General features: G+C 44.0%; 3 protein-coding genes across 3 annotated transcripts; all 3 read left to right on the forward strand.

Moving 5' to 3' along the window:
- Nucleotides 1–787: 787 nt before the first annotated feature.
- LOC127768506 (60 kDa jasmonate-induced protein-like) lies at nt 788–1,780 on the forward strand. The gene has a single exon (XM_052294099.1). It carries the CDS (start codon nt 799–801, stop codon nt 1,621–1,623), a length of 825 nt encoding a protein of 274 aa, XP_052150059.1. The 5' UTR covers nt 788–798; the 3' UTR covers nt 1,624–1,780.
- Nucleotides 1,781–6,606: 4,826 nt separating this feature from the next.
- LOC127766784 (protein unc-13 homolog) lies at nt 6,607–19,109 on the forward strand. Its single transcript, XM_052291930.1, has 27 exons — nt 6,607–6,773; nt 7,375–7,464; nt 7,553–7,728; nt 7,809–7,873; nt 8,170–8,512; nt 8,675–8,741; nt 8,843–8,996; nt 9,293–9,460; nt 9,563–9,673; nt 9,783–9,996; nt 10,092–10,189; nt 10,758–10,988; nt 11,562–11,636; nt 11,917–11,988; nt 12,770–12,955; nt 13,041–13,199; nt 13,424–13,516; nt 13,903–13,974; nt 14,481–14,598; nt 14,841–15,019; nt 15,426–15,507; nt 15,700–15,810; nt 15,889–15,995; nt 16,367–16,444; nt 16,530–16,625; nt 16,800–16,895; nt 18,544–19,109. Exons 2-27 carry the CDS (start codon nt 7,457–7,459, stop codon nt 18,709–18,711), a joined length of 3,327 nt encoding a protein of 1,108 aa, XP_052147890.1. The 5' UTR covers nt 6,607–6,773; nt 7,375–7,456; the 3' UTR covers nt 18,712–19,109.
- A 973-nt stretch (nt 19,110–20,082) lies between these two features.
- Nucleotides 20,083–24,748, forward strand: LOC127765655 (GDSL esterase/lipase At5g03820). The gene is made up of 4 exons (XM_052290594.1): nt 20,083–20,539; nt 21,237–21,470; nt 23,630–23,888; nt 24,158–24,748. The coding sequence occupies exons 1-4, from the start codon at nt 20,153–20,155 to the stop codon at nt 24,349–24,351; spliced, it is 1,074 nt and encodes a 357-aa protein (XP_052146554.1). The 5' UTR covers nt 20,083–20,152; the 3' UTR covers nt 24,352–24,748.
- The last annotated feature ends 224 nt before the right edge of the window (nt 24,749–24,972 follow it).

The following is a 24,972-nucleotide window of genomic DNA, read 5'->3' on the forward strand; positions in this document are numbered from 1 at the left end:
TAAACATTTGCTAATGACGAATTAATTAGGCTTAATAAATTCGTCTTGTAATTTACATGTGAAATCTGTAATTTGTTTTGTCATTAGTCTATGTTTAATACTTTAAATGTGTATCCGTATATCTGATGTGACACGTCCAAACTTTTCACCCCTGATCTAACACACAGCCTGAATGAATGTCTGTAATTCTGTATCGGCCATTGCTGTAGGTGGTGAGTTGATCACGGTTAGCTTGGTTCGGCATCCCGCTGCTGGAGATGTTCCATCCTTGACCGCCTGCAAGTCTGTCCCACTTTCAGCTGCGCAAAGTTAAAAAAACACGATCAGCACAGGCACAGCAGTATGAATTTCAGTTAGCCCCTGGCACAGCAAACACACCAAAAGATCATGTGTGTGTCACCACCTGCAAATCTTTGCAACCTTTTTCTCTCCCGGCACCGCCCTGCCCCCCACCGTCTCGCCGGAGCGTTGACGAGGACCTCTCTACTCTTCACCTCGCCGGTCAAGCGATTCCCGGCAGGGTTCAATTTTTCGATTTCGCTATTTCTATCAGGGTCACCGATATGGCCGAAAATCGGTAATTTTGGTCCAAAATAATTTGAATTTTTAAATTAAATTTGGTCAAGTTCAAACAATTTTCTGCCAAATTCAAAACACGAGAAACCGAAATCATTCGTACCGGGTGATCCGATAAACCAGAAATTTTCGCTCGCTCACGCCGATCGCGCGCGGCACCTGCTTACTAGTTACTACCCGTCCGCCTCGATCTTACCGTCGATAAAAATCGCCTCTCTTGCAATGCAGAGGCGGTTGCACCACGTACGACGCCGCGCCGCGCGCACTCGCCTCGCCGTCGCCGCCATGGCCGCGCTCTTCTTCGTCCTTCTGATCCCGCTCATCCTGCTCGCCGGCGGCGGGCAAGTCGCCGTGGAGTCGGCGGCGACGAGTAGGGGCAAGCTGATCATGGTCGACCTGCTGGAGTACGGGAGCGGCGCGGGGACGCTGGCCATGAGGGTCGACACCATCCACGCCGCCGGCTTCGCCAACCGGAGCGGCCACTGGCACGCGCTGCGGGGGAACGGGCACCTGTTCGACGCCCTCGGGCTCGCCGCGGCCCGCCTCCCGTTCGGGAACACCTACGCCGACCTCGTCGGCGGCGTCGCCAACCTGCGCGGCCTGCCCATCTCGATGCCCTTCACGAACCGCGCCGCCACGGTGCTCTCCGGCTACGACCCGGCCACCGCCGCCGCCGGCGGCGACGGCGAGGCGGCGCTGAAGCGGGCGCTGGCGACGCTCACGGTGGCGATCGGCGAGGCGCAGCGGCTCCGGCCGGTCATGGACACCCTCCTGTTCGGCGGGCTGGGGGCCCGCGTCGCCGACGAGCACCTGCCGTACATCGAGCACTGGGACGCCATGTGGGAGGAGCTGACGCGGTGGAGGAGGAGCGGCGGCGGCGCGTGGGGCGGGCCGTTCACCGGCGTGCTGAGGGAGCGCGCCAACATCGGCAGCGCGGAGGACGCGCTCGCCGTCATCGGGGTGGCGTTCCGGGATCACCTGCTGCGCGGCGCCACCATGCCCGACCTGAGCCCCCGTTCGATGGGATACTCTGATGGAGATCTCTAGTTAATTAACTCATCGTCACTCAGAAGAACAGGGGTTAACAACGTTGTGTTAGCGCGCGGCAAAAGTTACCGTCGTGATCATTTCTGGGCTACTTCCAACAGGAGATCGGCCTAGCTGGTGTCTTAATTAATTATATGTGATGTGCTGTTCCGTTTTCTGTGATATGTGTCATCCGTTTCATACTCCGTATCGATCATCATTATGTGTCTCCGGTAGGAATTTGCGCTCGATATATGGTGATCCAAAATTTATGAATCAATTCTTCGTGAATCACTCTGTACAACCAACTTGATCGATCGGAATGTACATACATGTAACATGTCCTAGACAGCATTGCATGCATTAATGAAAAAAAAAACCAACACCTTCACGCACATAATTTCTGGATAAAAAACCAGCACCTTCACGCACAAAATGGTTATGTACATGTGTTGTGTGCTTGTTGCACGAAGAAAATAAACTGCATTACTGGGCGAACCAAAGTTCAACTGGGCATATAACTCTATTTCTGTACATCTACTATTATAAAAATATAAACATACAGAGTTACTTGCAGCTGTGGAGAGAGAGCGATGATGGGGAGGTGACGAGGAGAAGGCACCTAGGGCGGCGGGGAGAGAGAACTCAGCCGTAGGAGGGGAAGAAAAAATGGCAGTGGCGCACCGGTGACGGAGCTTCACAACAGTGCTCGCGACCTCAACCACGCCGACCGTAGTGCTGGGCGACCCTAAGCTTCTCCATGCCACAACACATCGTGTTGCTTTCCTCTTCCCCATGGACGGTGACCACATCGTGTTGCTCCTCGTCTATTGGCCCATGGGCTGTGGGAGTAGTGGCGGGGAGCCTGAGGAGCGCTAGGATGGGGACTGCATTGCTCGAAGCGTCATCCATCGGTCAATGCTGCTCTAATGTGGAGCTACAGGAAAAGGCATAGGTCAACGACAGAGGGAGCTCGATGGGGTTCGCTGGCCGCTACCTTCCTTTCTCCGTGTCTGCCTCTATCTCTTCACTGAGAGCCATAGAGCTCCGACGCGGAGGTCAGTGATAGACTAGCGTGGTTGGGTTCGATGAGGTTCGCTAGGTAGGAGGAAGAAGGGAGAGAGAGAGAGAGGGGGGGGCCCACAGATTCTTCTGATTTTTTTGTGAAATTATCAATGACATGTGGGTCCCATTTAGTTTTTTTATTTTCTTTGCGAAGTGTGATTCCGCATTACTTAGGACGAAGACTACGTCAACATGTCACCTAAGTGCTACATCAGCGAAAAACGTTGTTCAACAGTACCGAGAGAGCAATTTTGTATTGGTTTTAATACTTGAACAAGCCGTCATAACCGTTCTTTCGAGGGATACTAATTAGACTCGACCTATGATTGGGGAGTCAAACTGGACTTCATCTTTATTACTCCACCGGAGGAAAAAGTACACCGAAGGTCCCTCAACTTATCATCGAGTTACAAAATCGTCCCCCAACCACAAAACCAGATATATAACATCCCTCAACTTAACAAAACCGTTGATTTTAGGTCCTTCGGTGGTTTTTACCCCAATTTTATCTGACGTGGCGGCTGAGTCAGCGTGGGACCCATATCTCAGGATGCCACCTCACCACCTCTCTCTTATTTCCCCTCTTCTCCCTTTCTCTCTCTCTCTCTTTTCTCCAGCCAGCGACGGGCGGCACTATGGGGAGGAGGCCGCGGGGGGAGGGGAGAGGAGGAGGTCCGGCAGCCGACGTTGCACCGGCGGAGGCAACGCCGCCGTCCGCATCCTCGTTGCCACCGCCGTGGTACAGCACCGCAAGACTCGTCCTGGAGGCTGTGCGCGAGCACATAGAGGCCGTAGAAGTCGGTGGTGCGCAGGCTGGTGACTTCTACGAAGAAGTACACCATGTTGGGGTTCTTGGGGTGGACGAGCACGAGCACTGGGGCCTTCTCCGACATCCTAGTCGCCTTGTAGCTCTCGCTGGCCCAGATGTCGGCGAAGCTCACGGCGTACTCAAGAGTCCACACCTTGGTCCCTGGATCAATCAGCGTGTGCATGAGACCTTGGTAGTAACACCATCGCTTGCAGAGCCCATGTCCACGCACCTGAACTTGCCGTCGCTCAGCTACACGCAGTGGCGGGAGGCGAGCGCTCTCTCGGCGCAGTAGCCACGGCCGTGGCAGTCTCCGTTGTGTTCTAGCGGGAGGTCAACCCTGGGGATTGGGACGTACTCCATGTGCAGCTCGTCAACGAACGGGTTGCAGAAGAGGATGCCCGCCGCAGTGTCCACCCAGTAGAGCTTGCCGGCGTGGGAAACGACGTCAAAGAATCTCCAGATCTAGCGGGGCAGGGGGTTGTTGGCGTGCTTCTTTTCCCACAGGCTGGTCTCGGACGAGAAGCATAGGAGGGTGGCCTCGTCGCCGCCAACGATGGACTAGAAGTCGATGGCCAGGTACTTTCCCCCACCTCCTGGCGCGACGATGATGCTCAGATAGTTGTTGAAGACGCGTCTCTCCAAGTCAGGGACGTAGGAGGCGGTGCGGGCGGCGATGTTGCATATGAAGTAGTGCTATGTCGGGATGGTGGTGACGCGGAATGTGTGCACCTTGCCGTCGACGTCGGTCTAGGACTACAGCTCGCCGAAGTCAGTAGGTTCTGTGGACGGCGGCGCAAGGTAGAGGACGAGCCCCACGGAGGGGTCGATCACGATGATGTAGGACTTCCACTTGGCAGAGGGGTTCACCGTCGCTCAAATGACGCTGTACGGCTACTTGGTGCGTTGCCATCGCCAGCCCACCGACTTCTACGGCCTCTACGTGCTCGCGCATAGCTTCCAGGATGAGTTCGGCGGCGCTGTGCCACGACGGTGGCAACGAGGATGCGGACGGCGGCGTTTCCTCCATCGGCGTGACGCTGGCCGCCGGACCTCCTCCTCTCCCCTCCCCCCCCCCCCCGGTGGCCTCTTCCCCACAGCACCGCCCGTCGCTGGCCTGAGAAGAGAGAGAGAGAAAGGGAGAAGAGGGGAAATAAGAGAAGTGATGAGGTGGCATCCTGACATGTGGGTCCCACGCTGACTCAGCCGCCACATCGGACAAAACCGGGGTGAAAACTACCAAAGGACCTAAAATAAACGGTTTTGTTAAGTTGAGGGATGTCATATATCTGGTTTTGTGGTTGGGGGACGATTTTGAAACTCGATGATAAGTTGAGGGACCTTCGGTGTACTTTTTCCCTCCACCGGACAAGGAAGGAATAAGTCCACTTAGACTCCCTTAAAAATGACCCAAATCTAATCCGTAACCCTCAACCGTAAAACCGGATAAGATGACTCCCCGAACTATTCAAACCAGTACAATTTAACTCCCTCAGTGGTTTTGGATAGTGGTTTTGCTGATGTGGCGATGTTGACTTGGTATGTGGTGTTGGTGTGGTGCTTAGGTGGCATTATAATTAAAAACTATGTGGGCCCCATTCGTCATTCAAAAAAAAATTGTGGGACCCACATGTCATCCCTATCTATCCTTCTTCCTCCTCCCTCCTCTCCTCTCTGTTTCTCTTTCCCCACTTCGGCGCGGGATCTGGGGCAGCGGCGGCGCCGTCGGCGGGGCGAGGGCCGGAGCGGTGCTAGAGCAACGCGCCACACTAGTCGGGGCCCATTTCCCGCACGCTACTGTGCCAATACGTACCTCGGCCGCTACCTAACCATCGCCATCTTTGAAGCTGTCCAAGCTACTGTTCATGTCTTCCTCTTACTCCTCTGTTCAACCAAGCTAATGTGTGCTCGATGATGGATGGATACTGATTATATATCTTGGCTCATGCTGCAGGGGGTGATGAACTGATGATACATTGATACTGACGATCTCGACGGCATGTTGGGGCTTCGGCCGCCGGCGTGCAGCGACTCAAGGGGCCGAGCGCGAATTGCATGGTGACGAACGGGACACAACTCAGGGTGCTCTACCTGACAGCGCTGGGCACGGGGGGGGGGGGGGGGGGGGGGGGGGGGCTCAAGTAAAGCATCTCCGGCTTCGGCTCCGACCAGTTCGATGAGTCCGACGACGACGAGAGCAAGAAAATGATGCGATTCTTCAACTGGTTCTACTTCTTCGTCAGCCTTGTCGCGCTGCTCACAATCACTGTGCTAGTGTACGTGCAGGACAATGTCGGCCGCCAGTGGGGGTACGACATCTGCGCCGTGGGCATCCTTGCCGGCCTCGTCGTGTTCCTCTCGGGGACCAGGAAGTACAGATTCAAGAAGCTGGTCTGGAGACCGCTCACCCAGGTGGCCGCCGTCACCGCCGCCGCATGGAGCAAGCGGTCGTTGCCGCGGCGTTGTCGTCCGACCCCAACATGCTCTACGACGTCGACGACGACGCCACCGTCAGCCAGGATGTCAAGGGCAAGCAGAGGCTGCCACACAGCAAGGAGTGCCGCCGCCGCCGCTCCGATCCTCGTCCTGCCGCCGGTGCCGGCGCCGGTGCAGCTGTCGCTCCAGATCCTGCGCCAAACTAGAGGAAGAGAAACAGATAGAGAAGGGAGAGAGGGAGGAGGAAGAAGGATAGATAGGGATAACATATGGTCCCACAAATTTTTTTTTGTGTGAATGACGGATGGGGCGCACAGAGTTTTTAATTCTAATGCCATCTAAGTGCCACGTCAATACCACTGACCAAGTCAACATCGCCACATCAGCGCCACGTTAGCAAAACCGCCATCCAAAACCACTGAGGGAGTTAAATTGCACTGGTTTGAATAGTTCAAGTAGTCATTCTAGGGTTTTACGGTTGAGGGTTACGGATTAGATTCGGGTCACTTTTAAGTGAGTCAAAGTGGACTTATTCTGACAAGGAAAGCTTGGTGACTGGGGTCGTAGAAAATTAGGCCCAAAGGCCCAGGGCAGGTGAGATGGGCCAAAGAAACCCTTGTAGCCCAAGAAAAATAGGCCCTCGTGGCCTCGCCACCTCGTGCGCGTCCACAGCCTGCGCGCACGGATCCCCGGCCGCGGCCGTCTTCTCCTCGCCTCCACTTACCACCACCACCAGGAAAGCGAGTCGCGCCCACCACCGCCAGCTACCACCTCGCCCGACTCCCCAAGCGCCGCGGCGAGTGACCAGCGGCATCGTCGTCGTCGGTAGCCGGCGGAGATCTCCCTCTCCGCGCGCGCGCAGGTAACTAGCTCGACGAGCCACCCACCCCCGCCTCCGCCTCCGCCTCGGGCCCAGATCCACCCAGCCCCCGAGCCGCTCGCCCTCGCCCTCGCCCTCCGGCCTTGGATGGTGGTGGTGGTGGTGGTGGGCGGAGCTGCTTGGATATGCGCTTCCTCTTCGTTTCGGCTCGACTTGTTTTTGGGTTGCGGTGGTGTGGTTTTTGCGGTGTTTGAAATGCGGGGGCGCTGTGGTTTGGCGAATTCGGTTTGGATGGATGGATCGGGTATGTATGATCTGGGAGCTGCGGGCCAATGCGATCTCAGTTCTGTCACTGGTGGATGTCGGATGTGATTTAGTAGGGAGGTTGAGTTGGCCGGTCTGAGAGGAGGCATGGATCATCTCAGTTTGTGCATTCTTGAATGAATCATCAGTTGGCCACTGCATGGCTGTCATTTCCATTTCCTTTTTAATAACGAGAGTTTGTGAATTTGTACAGGCAAAATGGACCGATTGTAGGATCAGATTCATGATTCACTAGCTATTTTCAACATAAACTGTTCAGCCCCAACCGATTTACGCACCCCAGCACTTTTTCATGTAGTTAACCCCTTTTGTTTTGCAGGAGAGCGATGCTGGCTGAAAGCGACTTGGGGTGCTTCCAACAGTGTTTCTGAACTCAGATTGCTGTCTCCCCTGCACACGATATGGACGAGTAATGATCGTTTCAGAATAGGTATTATAGATCAGTATATGCATGTTCAATTGTGAGCTAAGCTTTTTCTATATATCAACTTAACCAGAGAAAATGTTGTTGAGCTGCTGCAACGTTATCGCCGTGACCGTCATGTATTGCTCAACTACATGCTTTCTGGTAACCTGATCAAGAAAGTTGTAATGCCTCCTGGTGCGATCTCTTTGGATGATGTGGATATAGATCAAGTTAGTGTTGATTACGTCCTCAATTGTGCTAAGAAAGGTGAGGTGGTTTTAGATTTACCCAAGTATGCCACTCTGTATTTTTCATATGTATATTCTGAAAATTATTCGACCGTGTAGGTGAAGCACTTGACCTTGGAGATGCCATCCGGCTTTTTCATGACAGCCTTGACTACCCTTACGTGGTGAGCTGATCTATAGTAGCTGCTGCATTTATTTTGTTTCATTGAAAAGTTTGTCAGCCATTTTGCAATGTAGGAGCTATTTGAGTTGCCCATTTTAAAGCTCCAGGATAAAAGACCTAACCATTCCACTAAACTCCATGGATACAATTATGTTCATATATGGACATTTTAATATGTGTTTTCCTATTTTAATAGAGAATGTTTCATGTTTAGTTGATATGCTGTGCACATCATTTCAGAATCATTAAATTTCATTTCTTATGATTTTGAATGCCTTGACATTATACTTTTGTCAGAATAACAGTGGAACTGTGGAGGAATTCTTTTTACTTACAAAACCAGAGTACTCTGGACCAGCTCCAGCGAGAGAACCACCCCCTGTCCCTGCTATTGCACCATCACCTGTTGTGATACCGGCACCAATTGTGGATCCACCACCAGTTGCTGTGCACTCACCAGTCTCTACCACAAATTTATCAAAATCACAATCATTTGATTCTCCAACTGAGAAGGAGTTAACCATAGATGACATTGAAGATTTTGAGGATGAAGAAGATGAATTCGATAGCCGAAGGGCTTCTAGAAGACATCAAAGTGATGCCAATGATTTATCATTGCGGTTACCACTATTTGAAACAGGTAATAGTGATGACTGTTATGTCATTATGGTATTCAGATATCCAATAACAGATAGAAGTGAAATTTTCATGACTTATTTTCTTTAGAAGTCTTCATGCTGGTATGGCTACATACATTGGGTCAAGAAAGTTATTGACAACGGAAACTGTGCTGTTTTTCCAGGTATAACAGATGATGACCTCCGTGAAACAGCATATGAAATTCTTGTTGCTGCTGCTGGTGCTTCAGGGTAGGCTTATGCATTTCTTTGTGCTCATTTTTTTTTTCCAATTGGAAGATTGACAGTCTTCCAGGTATACCATATCATTTACCTTATTTCCATACCTACAGGGGACTTATAGTTCCACAGAAAGAAAAGAAGAAAGAGAAGAGAAACAAATTAATGAGGAAACTCGGACGTAGTAAGAGTGAGAGTACTCAATCCCAAACTCAGCGGCAACCAGGTTTGGTTGGTTTGCTTGAAACCATGCGAGCACAACTTGAGGTATATTGTATTAGCCTTCTGCTTCTGGTGACTGAATAATAAACGAATAAAAGAAGTTCACCTTTCTGTTCCCTGATGTTCATTAATGCTTCACACAACTTAAATTAGATTAGCAAGTTTGAGTGTTAGCAGCTTATAAGCTTCTTTTGTCGCTTGAAAGTCCATAAACTACAACTCTTTGAGTTTAAGGCCATCAGTCCCTTCATTATGTTTCTGTGCATCCAGGTTTTTTAAAGCATTTCAGCATGCTAATCTTACATACATTGACCTCCGTGTTCCCTGCTGTTTTTGGATAGATAACAGAATCCATGGATATTAGAACTAGACAAGGATTGCTCAATGCTATGGTAGGCAAAGTTGGAAAACGGATGGACAATCTCTTGATTCCATTGGAACTACTATGCTGTATCTCAAGAGCCGAGTTTTCAGACATGAAAGCATATCTTCGTTGGCAGAAGAGACAGGTTAGCCATCTTATTGTGCCTTAAATGATCTTGAATTCTACAGTATTTGGGGCCACCCTATCATGCCTTAACATTATATGTTTCATTTGTATCTTTGCTTAGCTAAACATGCTGGAGGAGGGCCTTATAAACCATCCTGTTGTTGGATTTGGAGAGTTAGGTCGAAAGGTCAATGAGCTACGAAACCTCTTCAGAAAGATTGAAGAATCTGAGGTTTTATTATTTAGAGATTACTCAGTGAATACTCTTATAGTTGACTTTTAGAACAATTGTGTAAAACTATCCAGTATACTGAGGCTCATCGTGGTGTTTTACTTGCTAGTCCTTGCAACCATCTGCTGCGGAGGTTCAACGCACTGAATGCCTAAGATCACTGAGAGAAGTTGCTACTTCTCTCTCTGAAAGACCTGCACGGGGTGATCTTACTGGTGAGGTTTGTCATTGGGCTGATGGCTACCATCTGAATGTGGCACTGTATGAGAAAATGCTTGGCAGTGTTTTTGATATCTTGGATGAGGGAAAGCTTACAGAGGCCAGTACTTAAAATCATCTTTTGTAATTTTCCTCTGTCTAGATACACTATCAGTTGCAGGTATTTCTCTTAACATTTTTGCTTCAATCTACCAGGAAGTGGAAGAAATCCTGGAGCTCCTAAAATCAACTTGGCGGATACTAGGCATTACAGAGACGATTCATGATACATGTTATGCATGGGTATTATTTAGACAGGTATAGCTCTAGCCAAGCAGTACTATTACTTGAGGTTACCCTTACTGGAATATTTTGTGGTTGCGTTATGGATTTATGATAGGCCCTAAGTACCTCTACATTCTGCAATAACCCTATGTGTTTCCATAACCACTGATTGAGGTCTACTCTGATATCTAATGTTCTTCTCTTAATAGCCCAAATAAGCCAAAAGCAAGTGACTTCCTCAAGCATAAACAGTTTTTTATGAAATGATTTCAAACCTTTTCTGTTCATAATGTCAGACATGGTCATCTGAAAAGGAGATCGGTGCAAAATCTTGGTTAGCCTTTACTATTTTGTGGAAATGGTGATGTGTAGTTCCAGTTAAGCATGTCATGAAGTAGGATGATCCATCACTAGTGTTCGTTGCCAGTGGATCATTTGTCTCTTGATACCATAGGTGCTCTTGCATAAAGACTGCTTCACTAACAATATGGCCCATATATACTTGTAAACCATATCCCATGGTGTGCAATTGACCTTTTTAGCTTATAAACTAAGTAACCTTCTCAATAGTATGGTATTTAATGGATGTTCTGCAATACAGTTTGTTTTTACAGGTGAGCAAGGACTCTTGAAAGTTGCGATTGAGCATTTGAGGAAGATACCTTTGAAGGAACAGCGTGGTCCACAGGAAAGATTACACTTGAAAAGTTTGCGTAGTTCTGTTGATGCTGAGGATAGCTTTCAAGACTTCACATTTTTCCAATCTTTCCTATCTCCCGTTCAGAAATGGGTGGACAAGAAATTGAATGATTATCACCTACACTTCTCGGAGGTTTGTTTTGCCAACTCCTGGTTTGCTCACGTGCTTCATAACATGCATGAGTTGTGGAAAGGATCTCCTTTACTCTTTCACAGTCATCTTTTTTATTCCATTGGGTTCGTACTTTATAAATAAAATATTTATCATTCAGTGTAGATCAATTATATCCCCTGGTATTGGCTTTTGCTTCTTTTTTTTTTTGTTAGTGTGCAACTCATATATGCATAAGGCAGTCAATCATTACAGCTGAGTACTATTTAGTCATTCATGCATATTGTCTTTTTTAGATCCTCGATTTCATATTGTACCAATACTTTCCGTGCCTCATGGTTTTGACTTTCACTGTTAAGCTTATCATTTTCTTCAATTGTTCTTCTTAGGTCATTTTTATGTGTATGACTTGGAGCTGTAATTTCCTTCTAATCAATTTCCTCTTTTCACGCTGCTGTTTCTGTTCAGACTTCAGCCGTTCAACATTTGGTGTTTACTGAAACCAAGTCCATAGATCACACTGAACCATTATATCTGGACTTTGTTTGCAACAAGGGATTATTTTCCCATATTAATATTTATTTTCATTTACAGGGCCCTAGCATGATGGCTGATATTGTAACAGTGGCAATGCTTATTAGGAGAATTCTTGGTGAAGAAAATAACAAGGTATTTATACTTCACTTCATTTTTCATCTATTACACCATTTTTAATCTAAAATTAGATCGTTTATTGCCGGCTCGTGCACTAGTGTAGCTAGATATTTCATGAGCAAAAGTCATTTCCGCTATATAATAATTCAGGGGTGGCTCTCACAAAAAAAAAAGGATATAATAAATTCTGTTCTAAATAGTAAATACAGGCCATCTGGAATGTAGAAAGCAATACTTCTACCATCTGCACATGTGGAAAATTCTGATGTCGCCCTTTATTTGTTTTGTACATCAGGGAATGGAGTCGCCTGATCGAGATCAGATTGACCGTTACATCACTTCTTCTGTCAAAAGTGCTTTCGTAAAGGTGACTTTCTTAGCGGCTTCTTTTGATAGCAGAGCTATACACTTTGCCTCCTACACTTTTCGCAATTGAGATGGATGTAAAATCGCTTACATAATCATGCCTGTATGTATGTGAAACCTTCAGCCTCAATCCGTTATTTTGTACATGTACTTCCATTTTGAAGTTCCAGTAATGTCGTATCTGACCATGTTCGCTCATAGGAAATCATCATACCATATTATTGTCAACGTTAGCAATTTTCTTTGTAGTTGGGGTGTTTGATTATTGAAATGTCTATTTCATGTATTAGAAATTATAACATGACCATAGTTTGATGAGAGATGTCCAAGCCTAAATATTGGTGGATGTTATGGTTTATGTGATTGAATTTCAGTTTTTTATATTTTCCAAATTACTTTTTGTCTATATCTTTTAGTAGCATTAAATAAACTGAATTCCGCTTTTTTACCACTACCTTCCTGAAAAGTCATTATGAAATGTCTTGAATGCAATATTACTATGCCACATTCATATAACAAAATCTCAGTACATGGCTGTCCTTTACATATCAAGAGATAGAAATTCCGGGATCTAAACCTTGTAACTATGCTCTGTCCAAACCAATATTTTTGTTTGTTTTGTTTACCGGATTGGACACTCACTGTGTGCACCTGAAGTGGACAGCATCATCCATGTCAAGATTCTGCAATTTGGAGTTGTCATAGACTTGTCTAGTTCCTTCCCCTTCTGAATTATATCTATAATATGGACTAAAGAAACATTTATTTCTTTTTTTATTCAGATGGCACACTCAGTAGAGGCTAAAGCAGACACATCACATGAACATGTTTTAGCATCTCTAGCTGAGGAGACAAAGAAGCTTCTGAAGAAAGATACAACTGTGTTTTCATCGGTTTTGTCAAAGTGGCACCCACAGTCTGCAGTTGTTTCTGCTTCACTTCTCCATAAACTTTATGGAAGCAAATTGGTAAGCTATGTCAGACACTCTTATCTGAAATGTCTGTATATCCACCACCATAGGATTCTTAATGCTTGCATGACATTTGTGCCAGAAACCGTTTCTTGAGCACGCGGAGCATCTTACGGAGGATGTGGTTTCTGTATTTCCGGCAGCCGATGCTTTGGAGCAGTACATAATGTCTGTGATGGCTTCTGTTGTGGGAGATGATGGTTTGGACAGCATATGCAGACAAAAGCTAGCTCCTTATCAGGTTTGCTTATTTAACTGTATCTTCTTCAAGTAGCAGCACTCACAACAGTGCAAAATGGTATCCAATCCATTTGCTTGATTGTTCACCTTGACATGGTGTGTTTATCAATTTATGTCAGTATTTGCCATTTTATCATCCAGCATACGATGCTCAGCAATGAACTGTTAGTTTATTTTGTGTTAAGAGTTCATATGTTGTTCATCCTAGTCCTTGTTTTATCCCAGATTGAAAGTAAATCTGGCACGTTGATATTACGCTGGGTAAATGGGCAGCTTGAGAGAATTGAAACTTGGGTTAAAAGAGCTGCTGAACAAGAGGTAACACTATTTGACTCAAGTTACTTTTTTACAAAGCTCTTACTGTCTCAGTATGTTTGATTTATCTATATCCAACATCCTCTTTCTTACCATGATATGAACGACCTAAAGTAATTTCTGGTCTATTCCACATGCTATACGAATGGCCTAAAGTTATTTATATCCATTTTATTACCTTTCAATCCCATGCTTTTCGGTTAGTGAAGTGAACCAGAATGTTTCGTGGTATATTGCGAAAGTGATCTATTTTTCATGATATATTTCAAACATAAATATCATGTTACATCTCTCAAAGCCTGCCATTGCTTCTTATACATTATTTGGATACAACATTATCTTATTCATTCTGTCATCTTTTTTATGCCAAACTTTTTTTTGCTCAACAGACTTGGGATCCTATATCCCCTCAACAACGCCATGGGGCTTCTATTGTCGAAGTCTACAGAATCATAGAAGAGGTGCTCCTTTTTGTCCCTCACTCCATTATCTCCTTGAATAAATTTTGCTTAATATTATCTTACGGGATAAAGTCTGTTTTTGTTTTCATGTAGAGATTTTTTTATGCCACAACATTTCAAAGATATTTGCATGCCTTAGGGCCTGTTTGGTTTGTTACCACCTTCAGCCTTACCAAATTTTGGTAAGGCAACAAAACAAACATATCCCAACAATTGCTACCATAACAAAATTCCATAATTCTGGAAGCTTACCACTCTTAAATTTATACCTTTATTTGGTAAGGTTTCAAACCAAATGTATCCACCAATGCTACCAAAATTTGGCATTACCAAAATGTGCTAAAATTTGGCATTACCAAATTTTTTTAGTGTTTGTTTGGGTTGCAACCCAAAGATGCCCTTAGTTTTCTTTAGATTTATTTTTTTGCTTGGTAGTTGAATATGTTATGGACTGATTTCCATCTGACTCTAAAGAGCAATCATTTGCCCCTTGCAAACTATTGCAGACTGCAGATCAATTTTTTGCATTCAAGGTCCCCATGAGAACTGGAGAACTAAATAGCCTCTGCCGTGGTTTTGACAAGGCATTTCAAGTTTACACACAACTTGTTACAGGACCGATAGGTTTGCATGGCACCCTTTTTCTGTGAAGTACTTTCTGTATATCTTTCGGTCATCATATTTTTGTTCCTTTCTTCCTTGTCTGAGTGATTTCAAAGGAAAATATTCTCTTTTACATGAGTATATGGCAAATAATCAATGCTGTAGATGGTGCATCGCTTCCAAGATCATAACTTAAAAGTTATTACTGTGGATGTGGACGCCAGAATAACTTTTCTGTAATTGTTGGTTTTGTTTGCTTGCAGTTGATAGAGAAGATTTAATTCCACCTGTCCCTGTTCTTACTCGATATAAAAAGGAGCTTGGAATCAAGGCTTTCGTAAAAAAGGAAATACATGAAGTTAGAACAGTTGACGAGAGGAAAGCAAGTGAAATAATACAACTTACTATGCCAAAGCTTTGTGTACGGCTTAACAGCCTATATGTGAGTCTTTACAACAGAGCACTGCTATATGGATTTGTTGCTTTGACTAGAATGACTTGTCAAGTTCCCGAGCAATTTCTGTGAGATATAAAACGATATATCTTCTTTATATGCCAATCTTAATAAAAAATTTAATTTAAAACTATGACATTTGGGGATCAGTGTATGTATCTCATTTAAATTATTTTCTAGGCTTCAAATGTGAGTTGATAATTATGCTGCTATAACCTATAGGTGAATATCTTCACCTTCCAGCCTGGCTTCCTTTGAATTTAGCTATTGCTAGTTTTTTTTTTCATGATCTACATCAGTGTCCTCATGGCATCTTTTGACTTTTCTCTTCCCTTTGAATTGTGTCCATTTTCATTAGTTTTGAACCAGAAGCACTTTTTTTTTTGTCAAACAGTATGGTATCAGCCAGCTAAGCAAGCTGGAGGACAGCATAAATGAGCGGTGGGCTAGGAGGAAAAGTGAGAGCATTAACATCAGTAAGTATGCTGTTATGCGTTTTCAAGAAAAAAAATGTATACTGTTATGATTTTCTTTAGAAAAAAAATATTTTAGTTGCCAATTTATCTGTTGAATATTCTGATAAGTTTGCAAATCAATCTATTTGATCTACCCCTTATAGATAACATCAGACTAAATCTGTTATATTGAAAATATCTGAACTTTGTCAGGACGATCAATGAGTGAAAAATCAAAGAGTGCTGTCTCGAGTCAGAAGAATCAATTTGATGGCAGCAGAAAAGAAATCAATGCTGCAATTGATCGGATATGTGAGTTTACAGGTAAGAAAATATACATGCCCCAGTGCTTTCTTGGAAGCTGACAGATATCTATTAACATGTTAACCTTTTCTTTCTTAGGGCTAAAGGTTATCTTCTGGGACCTACAGCAGCCATTTATTGATAATTTGTACAAAAACAATGTTTCTCAAGCTCGACTGGATGCTATTATGGAAGTACTTGATACGGTATGCTCATGAATTGTGCAACCTTTCAGGAACATTAAATTGGAGAAACAAAACCCTATGATCTGACAGCTAGCATGAAACCTACCATTTATCTATGTACTAATGCTGGTTAGCTACTTAGATGATCAACTTTTCACAGAACACATATTGTATTCTGTTATGAATATAGTTTATTTCCTCAAAAGATATGGATAAGTTAATTATCTGTGGCCAAAGTGCAAACCATTTGCTATATCACAAAAATCGATAATCAATCTTGAATCCTGTACCTCTGGTTATTAGTGTTTTTTTGATAAATATATATATTGTGATTTGGTTTGTAAGATTCGCTTGAACTATGGAGATATTTGATTCCACGCCTCAATATTTAGGTGCTTAATCAGCTTTGTAATGTCATTGTGGAGCAACTACGGGATCGTGTGGTTACAGGGCTTCTACAAGCATCTCTGGTAATCTTTCCGGATAATAAATTCTGTAGGATTGTTGTGACAGCTTGTGAACTATATGTTATCTTAAAGTTACCTTGCTTGGCAGGATGGCCTACTCCGTGTGATATTGGATGGAGGTCCTACGCGTGTCTTCTCTCCAAGTGATGCCACTCTTTTGGAAGAAGATCTTGAAATTCTGAAGGTATATCATTATCTGAAGTACAACCTGGCTGTTTTTTGCGTTATAAGGAACATAGTATTACCTGGATGTTGGTTGTTTTGTGCTTATTATGCCTCTGGAACATTTAATGTTGTCTTCTCTTTGCTGGCCAAACAAAAAACTGTTAGTCTTGATGTAAATTTTCACTTCGCATAGGAATTTTTTATATCTGGTGGAGATGGCCTACCTCGTGGAACTGTCGAGAATTTGGTCTCACGTGTTCGCCCTGTAATAGATCTGATCAAGCAAGAGGTAAGTTTGGATTTAATTTCTCATTTTGACACTGGGTAAACCGGTGAACAGAACCTAGGGTGTGGAACTCCAGATCGTGGAGGTAACATAATGACGTAGCTCCAATGGTTACATAGGTGTCTAGCAGTTGTTAGTGAACAGACATTAGCTTCATGTCAACAACGAACCTAATCATGTCCCATTCCTATTTTTGGTAAAAAAAAAACAGTAGAATCTTCACTGTTTGGATTATAGGCACCTGTATAACTTGTTCGTTTAGATGGAACTTCTCTGTTCCATTAGCTAGTTATCTCTAAGTCGTTGGCACAGAACACACATTAGCTTCATGTCAAACTCAAACGAACCTAATTATGTCCCATTTCTTATTTTGGTAAAAAAAAGTAGAATCTTCACTGTTTGGATTATAGGCACCTGTATAACTTGTTCGTTTAGATGGAACTTCTCTGTTCCATTAGCTAGTTATCCCAGGCTGAGTTTGGCACTCCATCTTCTCAACCCACCTCTCTCGTTTTCCGCACGCACGCTTTTCAAATTACTAAACGGTGCGTTTTTTTTCAAAAAATTTCTATACGAAAGTTGCTTTAAAAAGTCATATTGATCTATTTTTCAAAAAAAAAGTTAATACTTAATTAATCACGTGTTCTTCCCCCCCATTTTCCCAACCCACTTCTCTCGTTTTCCGCGCGCACGCTTTTTAAACTGTTAAACAATGTGATTTATGCAAAAACTTTCTATATAAAAGTTGTTTTAAAAAATCATATTAATCTATTTTTCAAAAAAAAAGTTAATACTTAATTGATCATGCAATAATATGAGCTTCGTTTTGCGTGCCGGGGAGGAGGGGTTCAACACAGCCTAAGTCGTTGGCACAGCAAACAAACCAATTCAGGATTTCAGGTAGCTGGTCCGCCCAGATCTGGTTACAACCCAAGCTGCATGTAATCGTGCCACATTGTTCCATGCCCTTTGCCCTAGAGCAGAAATCAGTCCCAAAATCACACTACCTCCGTTTTTTAATATATAATATCGTTGATTTTTTTTATACATACGTTTGTCCATTTGTCTTATAAGTCACGCTTAAAAGAACCTTGTACGATAAATAAGGCATAACAAAATGAATGATAACTACATAAAGTTTTTGAATAAAATGAATAGTCAACGTATCTTAAAAGGTTAATCTTAGAATGTCAATGGCGTTATCTCTGTCTCCTATTATAAAAATTAAAGATGTTTCCGTTGATACTTTGGTACATCATTTGTATTTGAGTCGGTTTTTAAGTTTGTTCACTTTTGGGAATACATAATAAGGAGTCGTATAAGAAATCCTTAAAAAACTCGCATGTTAATTTGGAACAAGAGTCGGACTCCTAATTGCTACAAAATTCTTGCCAGGCCTAATAAGAGTTCCAAATTAGATATCAATATTATCAAAATAAAAATCCCATATACTTTTTAGACAAAAAGATCTAACAATAATATGATTAAAATAACCTTCACCCGTGGCAATGCACGTACAATTTTTCTAGTATATTAAAAAATGAAGGGAGTAAAATTTAGCCGTAGGAAACTCTTATTTCCCAAAAAAGACTAGTGCGTGCCAAGTCATAATCATCATCTGTAACGGTTTGCTTCTGCATGTTTTTACCAGACACGTGTGCTCATCGATGACCTACGAGAAGTTACTCAGGGCGCTAAAAGTAAGTTTGGAACCGATTCCAAAACCCTGCTTAGGGTCCTTTGCCACAGAAATGATTCGGAGGCTTCGCACTATGTGAAGAAGCAATTCAAGATTCCCAGCTCAGCTCCTGCCACCTGATTTGCAAAACCAACTGGATTTTTCGGATACTGTACAGCCAATGGAATGCGTCTTGGCCTTGCGACCTGGAAATCGTGTCCAGTATCCGCTCCCCTGCTTGTAAGGTCATGTAACATTTGTGTATTATTAACAGTAGGAGCTAGGATGCCCACTGATTGCGGTACAGCATTTATACACTAGTTCTGGTACATTTGGCCTGATTAATTGGCTGTTTTAGGCTTTAGACCATGGAAGGTTTAGATTATCCTTTTTTTTTTTGTTTCATTCGGTCCTTTGGTGGTATGTGATTATGTGAAATCATGATCAGAAATGTCGGGAACAGAACGAATGTTTGACAAATCTCTAGCTTATTTTTGTGATGTTTCTGTTTTTAAGTCGATGAAGTGATTTACTTCGCAGCCGTTTGCTAATTGTTCCGCACTCAAATCAGCTATTCAAGGTTTTGCCCAGCTTGACCCGTAGTAAAGTATCAGCCGTGGTAATGGAGTTATGTCAGCCGTACGATCTAGTACTATGAACCGTATTGAGTTGGAACAGTTCATGCGGCTGTAAAGCCTTCTTGAGCCGTCGTAAGCAATCTTAACCTCTTAAATATTGCCCGTTTATCTTCCGTTTGATCTTCTAATGGATATTAGTTGATAATTACTGGCCTACTAGATCAATCTTGAGGTCTCACTGTTTCACAGGGGAAGTTTTAAAAAGTACTAGTTATTTGAGTAGCAGAAAAGTCTTCACGGATAAAAATGGTTTTATTCGAGTGAAGCTCTCGGTCTCACACAGAAATTAAAAGCCGTTTCACAAATCTCAACATAATAATTCTGTTAATTTATCGTTGGGGTAGTTTATTAAGCAGTATAGGGTTAGATACGATTTACTCGCTCCAGATTAGCACACGCACGCACGTAGGGGGAAAAGAAAAGGCAAAACAAGGCAAGACGATATGCATGACGCTGTAGGTGGAAAGTTGGATCCAGTACGTGTTATTTCGTTGTATTGGAGCACTATGCATAGGAAGATAAGTTTCGCACTAGTACATTTTGGTTAGCCCATTGAATGCGCACATGCCTGTAATAGTTGTAACTTGTTGCAGTAGTTACTGTAGTAGTTCCAGCAGGCAGCCAGCCAGCAATAACTTAGGGTGTGTTTAGTTCACATTAAAATTAGAAGTTTTGTTAAAATTAAAACGGTGTGACGAAAGTTTGGTTAAAATTGAAACGATGTGATAGAAAAATTGAAAGTTTATGTGTAGGAAAGTTTTGATGTGATAAAAAATTTTGAAGTTTTAAAAAAAGTTTGGAACTAAACTCGGCCTTGACCGCATGTCTCAATTTAAATAACAGAGGCCAACAAATTGAAACCCACGCACTTCACTTCGCTCACCACATCACCACCTCACTCCACTAACCAAAGAGAGAACGCAGCTAGTAGCATTATTAGCATCATGACCGCGATGGCGGCGGCGGCGGCGGTGTTGGTGTCGTTGCTGCTGGTGGCGGCGGCTGCGGGGCAGCAGGCGGCGCTGGTGCCGGGGGTGATGATATTCGGGGACTCGGTGGTGGACGCCGGGAACAACAACCGGCTGGCGACGCTGGTGCGCGCCGACTTCCCGCCCTACGGCCGCGACTTCCCGGAGACGCACGGGGCACCCACGGGGCGGTTCTGCAACGGGAAGCTGGCCACCGACTACACCGTCGACAACCTGGGGCTCACCTCCTACCCGCCGCCCTACCTCGGCCAGCTCGCCCAGTCCGACAACCGCTCCCTCCTCCACGGCGCCAACTTCGCCTCCGGCGCCTCCGGCTACCTCGACACCACCGCCTCCCTCTACGTACGGTTTGTTTATCTGCTTCACGTTTTTTTCTTTTTTCTTTTTTTTAAAAAAAATGCATTTTCGTCTTCAATATATTTCTTATTAAGTTAGTTGTTCAGTCTAAGTAACTCACTCGTCCCATTTTAATCGCAACCATAAGTTTTCGCGTCCAACTTTATCGTCCGTCTTATTTAATTTTTTTTATAATTATTATTTTTGTTGTTATGAGATGATAAAACATGAATAGTACTTTACTCGTGACTTATGTTTTTATTTTTTTATTTTTTTTTAAATAAGACGGACGGTTAAAGTTGACGCGGAAAAATATGGCTACACTTAAAATGGGACGGAGGGAGTAATATTTTCTGCAGAAACAATGTGCTCAATGATATGTTTCAAATTGTTATATTCTTTTCTAATTAAGATACAAAATTTACCTCGGTTTTCACTAGTATGTTTTTCAAATCGCAAAAGGTATATTTCGTATGAAAATTTTGTATTACAAAATTATTTTAAATCAGATAAATTTGTTTTTTAAGTTTAAAATAATTAAAACTTAATTAGTTACATGTTGATGTTTTTTGGTGCCCGCATTTAATCTTTATCTCCAGCCAGTTCAAACGGGACCAATTAAGCCATAATACTAGCTTGTAAACCAAAATCACTATATGATAATCGATGATCAGAGATGTGGTGTGTTTTGTGGCGTATGCAGGGGGCGATATCGCTGAGCCGGCAGCTGGGGTACTTCAAGGAGTACAAGACGAAGGTGGAGGCGGTGGCCGGCGGGAAGAAGGCGGCGGCGCTGACGTCGGAGTCCATCTACGTGGTCAGCGCCGGCACCAGCGACTTCGTGCAGAACTACTACGTCAACCCGATGCTGGCCGCCACCTACACCCCCGACCAGTTCTCCGACGTCCTCATGCAGCCCTTCACCACCTTCATCGAGGTAATCAAATCCATATATTATTGTAATTGATTAGTACCACTAAGCACTGATTGATTAAGCACAGCATGCAAAGCACTTGACATTTGGTTCTCCAATCTATCACTTGATTAAATGATGCAACCATGCATGCAAATGCTTACATGCATCAAGTCATTGTACTCCGTTTGTTCCACAATGGTCCATGCCATTGCCATGACACAATGGGCAAGGGCTATACTAAATGAATCTAAATTTAAGGTAGCAAAAAAAAACCCAGCTAAATTAACAATCAGTTTCTTTTCTTTTTTTCCATTTTTTGAAGAAAGGCACAGTCAATTTATCTTTTACTGCACCAAATTACAGTTAGACTTTTCATGAAACCGCATGCTAATCCCAGGATAACTGAAATAGCCAAACGTTTTGTAAAATGTGCATGGAGCAATATTTGTAGTGTCAGATTGTTCATCCCATTGGCCATTAGCAACAAGTTTAGAACTCGTAAGTAGCTAGTATTCCTGTTTACGAGTAGAATTTTCATGGTAATTACTTCTCCTGTTTAGAAAAAAAAATTACTTCACTCTAAAGAAGTCTTCTATAGGAGTAACGGCATGGGACAGTCCCTGCTCGTAGTGCACAGTGACATATCGATCGATCTTGAGCGGACAGACAGGCAATTGAATAGCCTTTGCAGAGGAGGTTAGAGGAGTAAATGGATCGATCAAAAGGTCACAGGTTCTATGGGTAGGACCGGTAGCTATCAATGGCCTGCATCTCAATTCTTCAACCTCCCATGGTTTTCTTTCCTTCCAAAACATGCACGTTCCTGCCATTCTCCACAGTACATACGTTGTTGTAGCTAGCATCAGTTAATGCACGCAGATGCACATTTAATTTTCTAATTTACATGGAGTACTACTGTTGCTGGTGTCACATGTAGGGAGATCATCCAATGCGAATGCTTGCTTGCCAGCAATCGCTACATTAGTACATTAAAATTGCTAATCTGGTCATTGGCACAAAGGCAAACTAATTAAGGGGGTCAGAGGCCTGTTGATTAGCCCTTGTTGAAGAGACATTTTTACTATAGTCCTATCCCAAATTGACCCCGGTTTTGGGAGAGAAAGCTAAACGAGATTACTACAAAAGTTGCAATTATATAGCTACAACTAGAGGCTTTCCCCCTATAATACAATGCTCTAGCTAGTGACATTCCGGACTGATCTGATCTGCCCCTGCCAATGTAACATTTTCAGCACCATGGAAATTGTGACCCATTTCCATGCTAGAGTTTCCAAGCTAGTAAATCCACAATTCCCTCACACCAATCCCCTCTAGTAAATGCACCATGGAAATTGACCCATTTCCATGCTAGAGTTCCAAGCTAGGCCGTGTTGTCCATATGCATGTATAGTGAGTGGTTTCACTGAAAAGGAAAGAAAGAAAGATTGGACAGTGGCAGTGGCAGAAAACCTATTGCTGCTGCCTGCCATTTCACAGATCTGTCTTGACCATGTGGATGTGGGTGGATGAAAGATTCAAGACAAGCATGAATCTCTCTCTTTATTACTGCACCGGCCGGTGTTGTCGATCTTGCTTGCCACCGATTTCACTGCTCAATACACAATGCCACAGCTAGCAGCTACTGTTGGGTGTAATGGCATACTTAACGCAGTCGATCCACCAAGCTCACATACGCAGGACATTTTTTTTTACTTCTTTGAATTTACTGAAAGAGCCAGTACACCAAGTACACTCTGTTTTTTTTTATTTGACACTGTTGACTAGTATAATTTTAATTTTGGTCAATAATATTTTTTTTCTGAATTACGATGTTTTGATAAATACAAGTAGTAGTATATCCAGTTCTTTAGCATGCAAATTGCCAAATTACATAGATAATGATATGTTTTCAAATGTTCGTATTTTTTTTTAAAAAAGAAGATGAGCAGTCAAAGTTTGTACTTGCATAGTACGTACTATCTGTTGTCAAACAAACAAAGATGAACGGGGGGAGTAAATAGGTACAAAATCACAAACATTTTCCCGCGTTTCATATTATTTGAGGTAGAAATGCATTCATGTGTACCGTGCAGTGAAAATGGCCTCGTCGTGGTACCGAATCAATTCAACGATTTTGATCTTGGGTTTTTTTTTTTGGGGAACGCGTGGTGTGTGTGCAGGGGCTGTACGGACAGGGGGCGAGGCGGATCGGCGTGACGTCGCTGCCGCCGATGGGGTGCCTCCCGGCGTCGGTGACGCTGTTCGGCGGCGGAAGCGGCGGCGGGTGCGTGGAGCGGCTGAACAACGACTCGCGGACGTTCAACGCGAAGCTGGAGGCGGCCTCCGACAGCATCAGGAAGCAGCACTCGGACCTCAAGCTCGTCGTCTTCGACATCTACAACCCGCTCCTCGACCTCGTCACCAACCCCACTGCCGCCGGTACGTACACATAATTACGTCTATTTAGATGTAAGTGACTAACCCGTGAAGCATACTTATATATCAAAACAAACTACAAACCCGTTTGTTTCGATATATCTATGAATGGGTTCGCAGGCTAGCTATTTACAGCCCCTAATCACGCCTCCTCTTTGGCAGCAATGCACGAATTCTCTCTCTTTTTTTTTGTTTTGAAGAAGATGTTGTGAGAGTGAGAAATTGAACTGATAATTAATTATGTGATGATGGGTACTACTCCAATTAACTAGGTTTCTTCGAGTCTCGGAGAGCGTGCTGCGGGACGGGGACGATCGAGACGTCGGTGCTGTGCAACCAGGGTGCGGTGGGGACGTGCGCCAACGCGACGGGGTACGTGTTCTGGGACGGATTCCACCCCACGGACGCCGCCAACAAGGTGCTCGCCGACGCCCTCCTCCTCCAGGGCCTCCAGCTCATCTCCTGATCCATCCATCCATCCATCCGTTTCCTGAGAATGACGGACGCATGCACAGCCAACAGCGCTACTAGCTTCTTGCTCTCGCTTCTGCTTCTCAACTACTCTACTCTACTCCTGTGAACTTAATTAGTTAAGTTGCTCTTTGTTTCTCCTGCTAGCGATCGATCGAGTAGCCGCCGTACGTGCTGCATGCTGCTGTTTCGGTTGCCCTGCTTGTTTAGTTTTGTTTTTCTCTCTATCGTGCAGTCATGTGCACGGGCTTGGGCTTAGTTGTTTTGCTGTAGTATGAATGAACTGCTTGCTTGGTGTAATATGTCATGTACATGCGCTTGGATTGTACTATCCCGCTAGCAATGGGTGTTTTGCAGCTGTGTGCTTTGGCACTTTGTGATCCATATGTGGCGTGTTTTACCATGGATACGCGATGAGAAATCCATAATCACATAGATGGTTGAGCCTCATAAAAAGCGCAATCACGTGTACGTACGTAGGTCGTGACAGTTCAATCACGAACACTACGATTTGAGAGACGATAAGTGAAAACATATATGTGCTTAACTCCACAACCACGCTAACTAATGAGATTATTGCTCTACCTATTCTATACCTATATATACTAATTAGACA

The sequence above is a fragment of the Oryza glaberrima genome, chromosome 3, assembly GCF_000147395.1.
Source record: "Oryza glaberrima chromosome 3, OglaRS2, whole genome shotgun sequence".
NCBI lineage: Eukaryota > Viridiplantae > Streptophyta > Magnoliopsida > Poales > Poaceae > Oryza > Oryza glaberrima.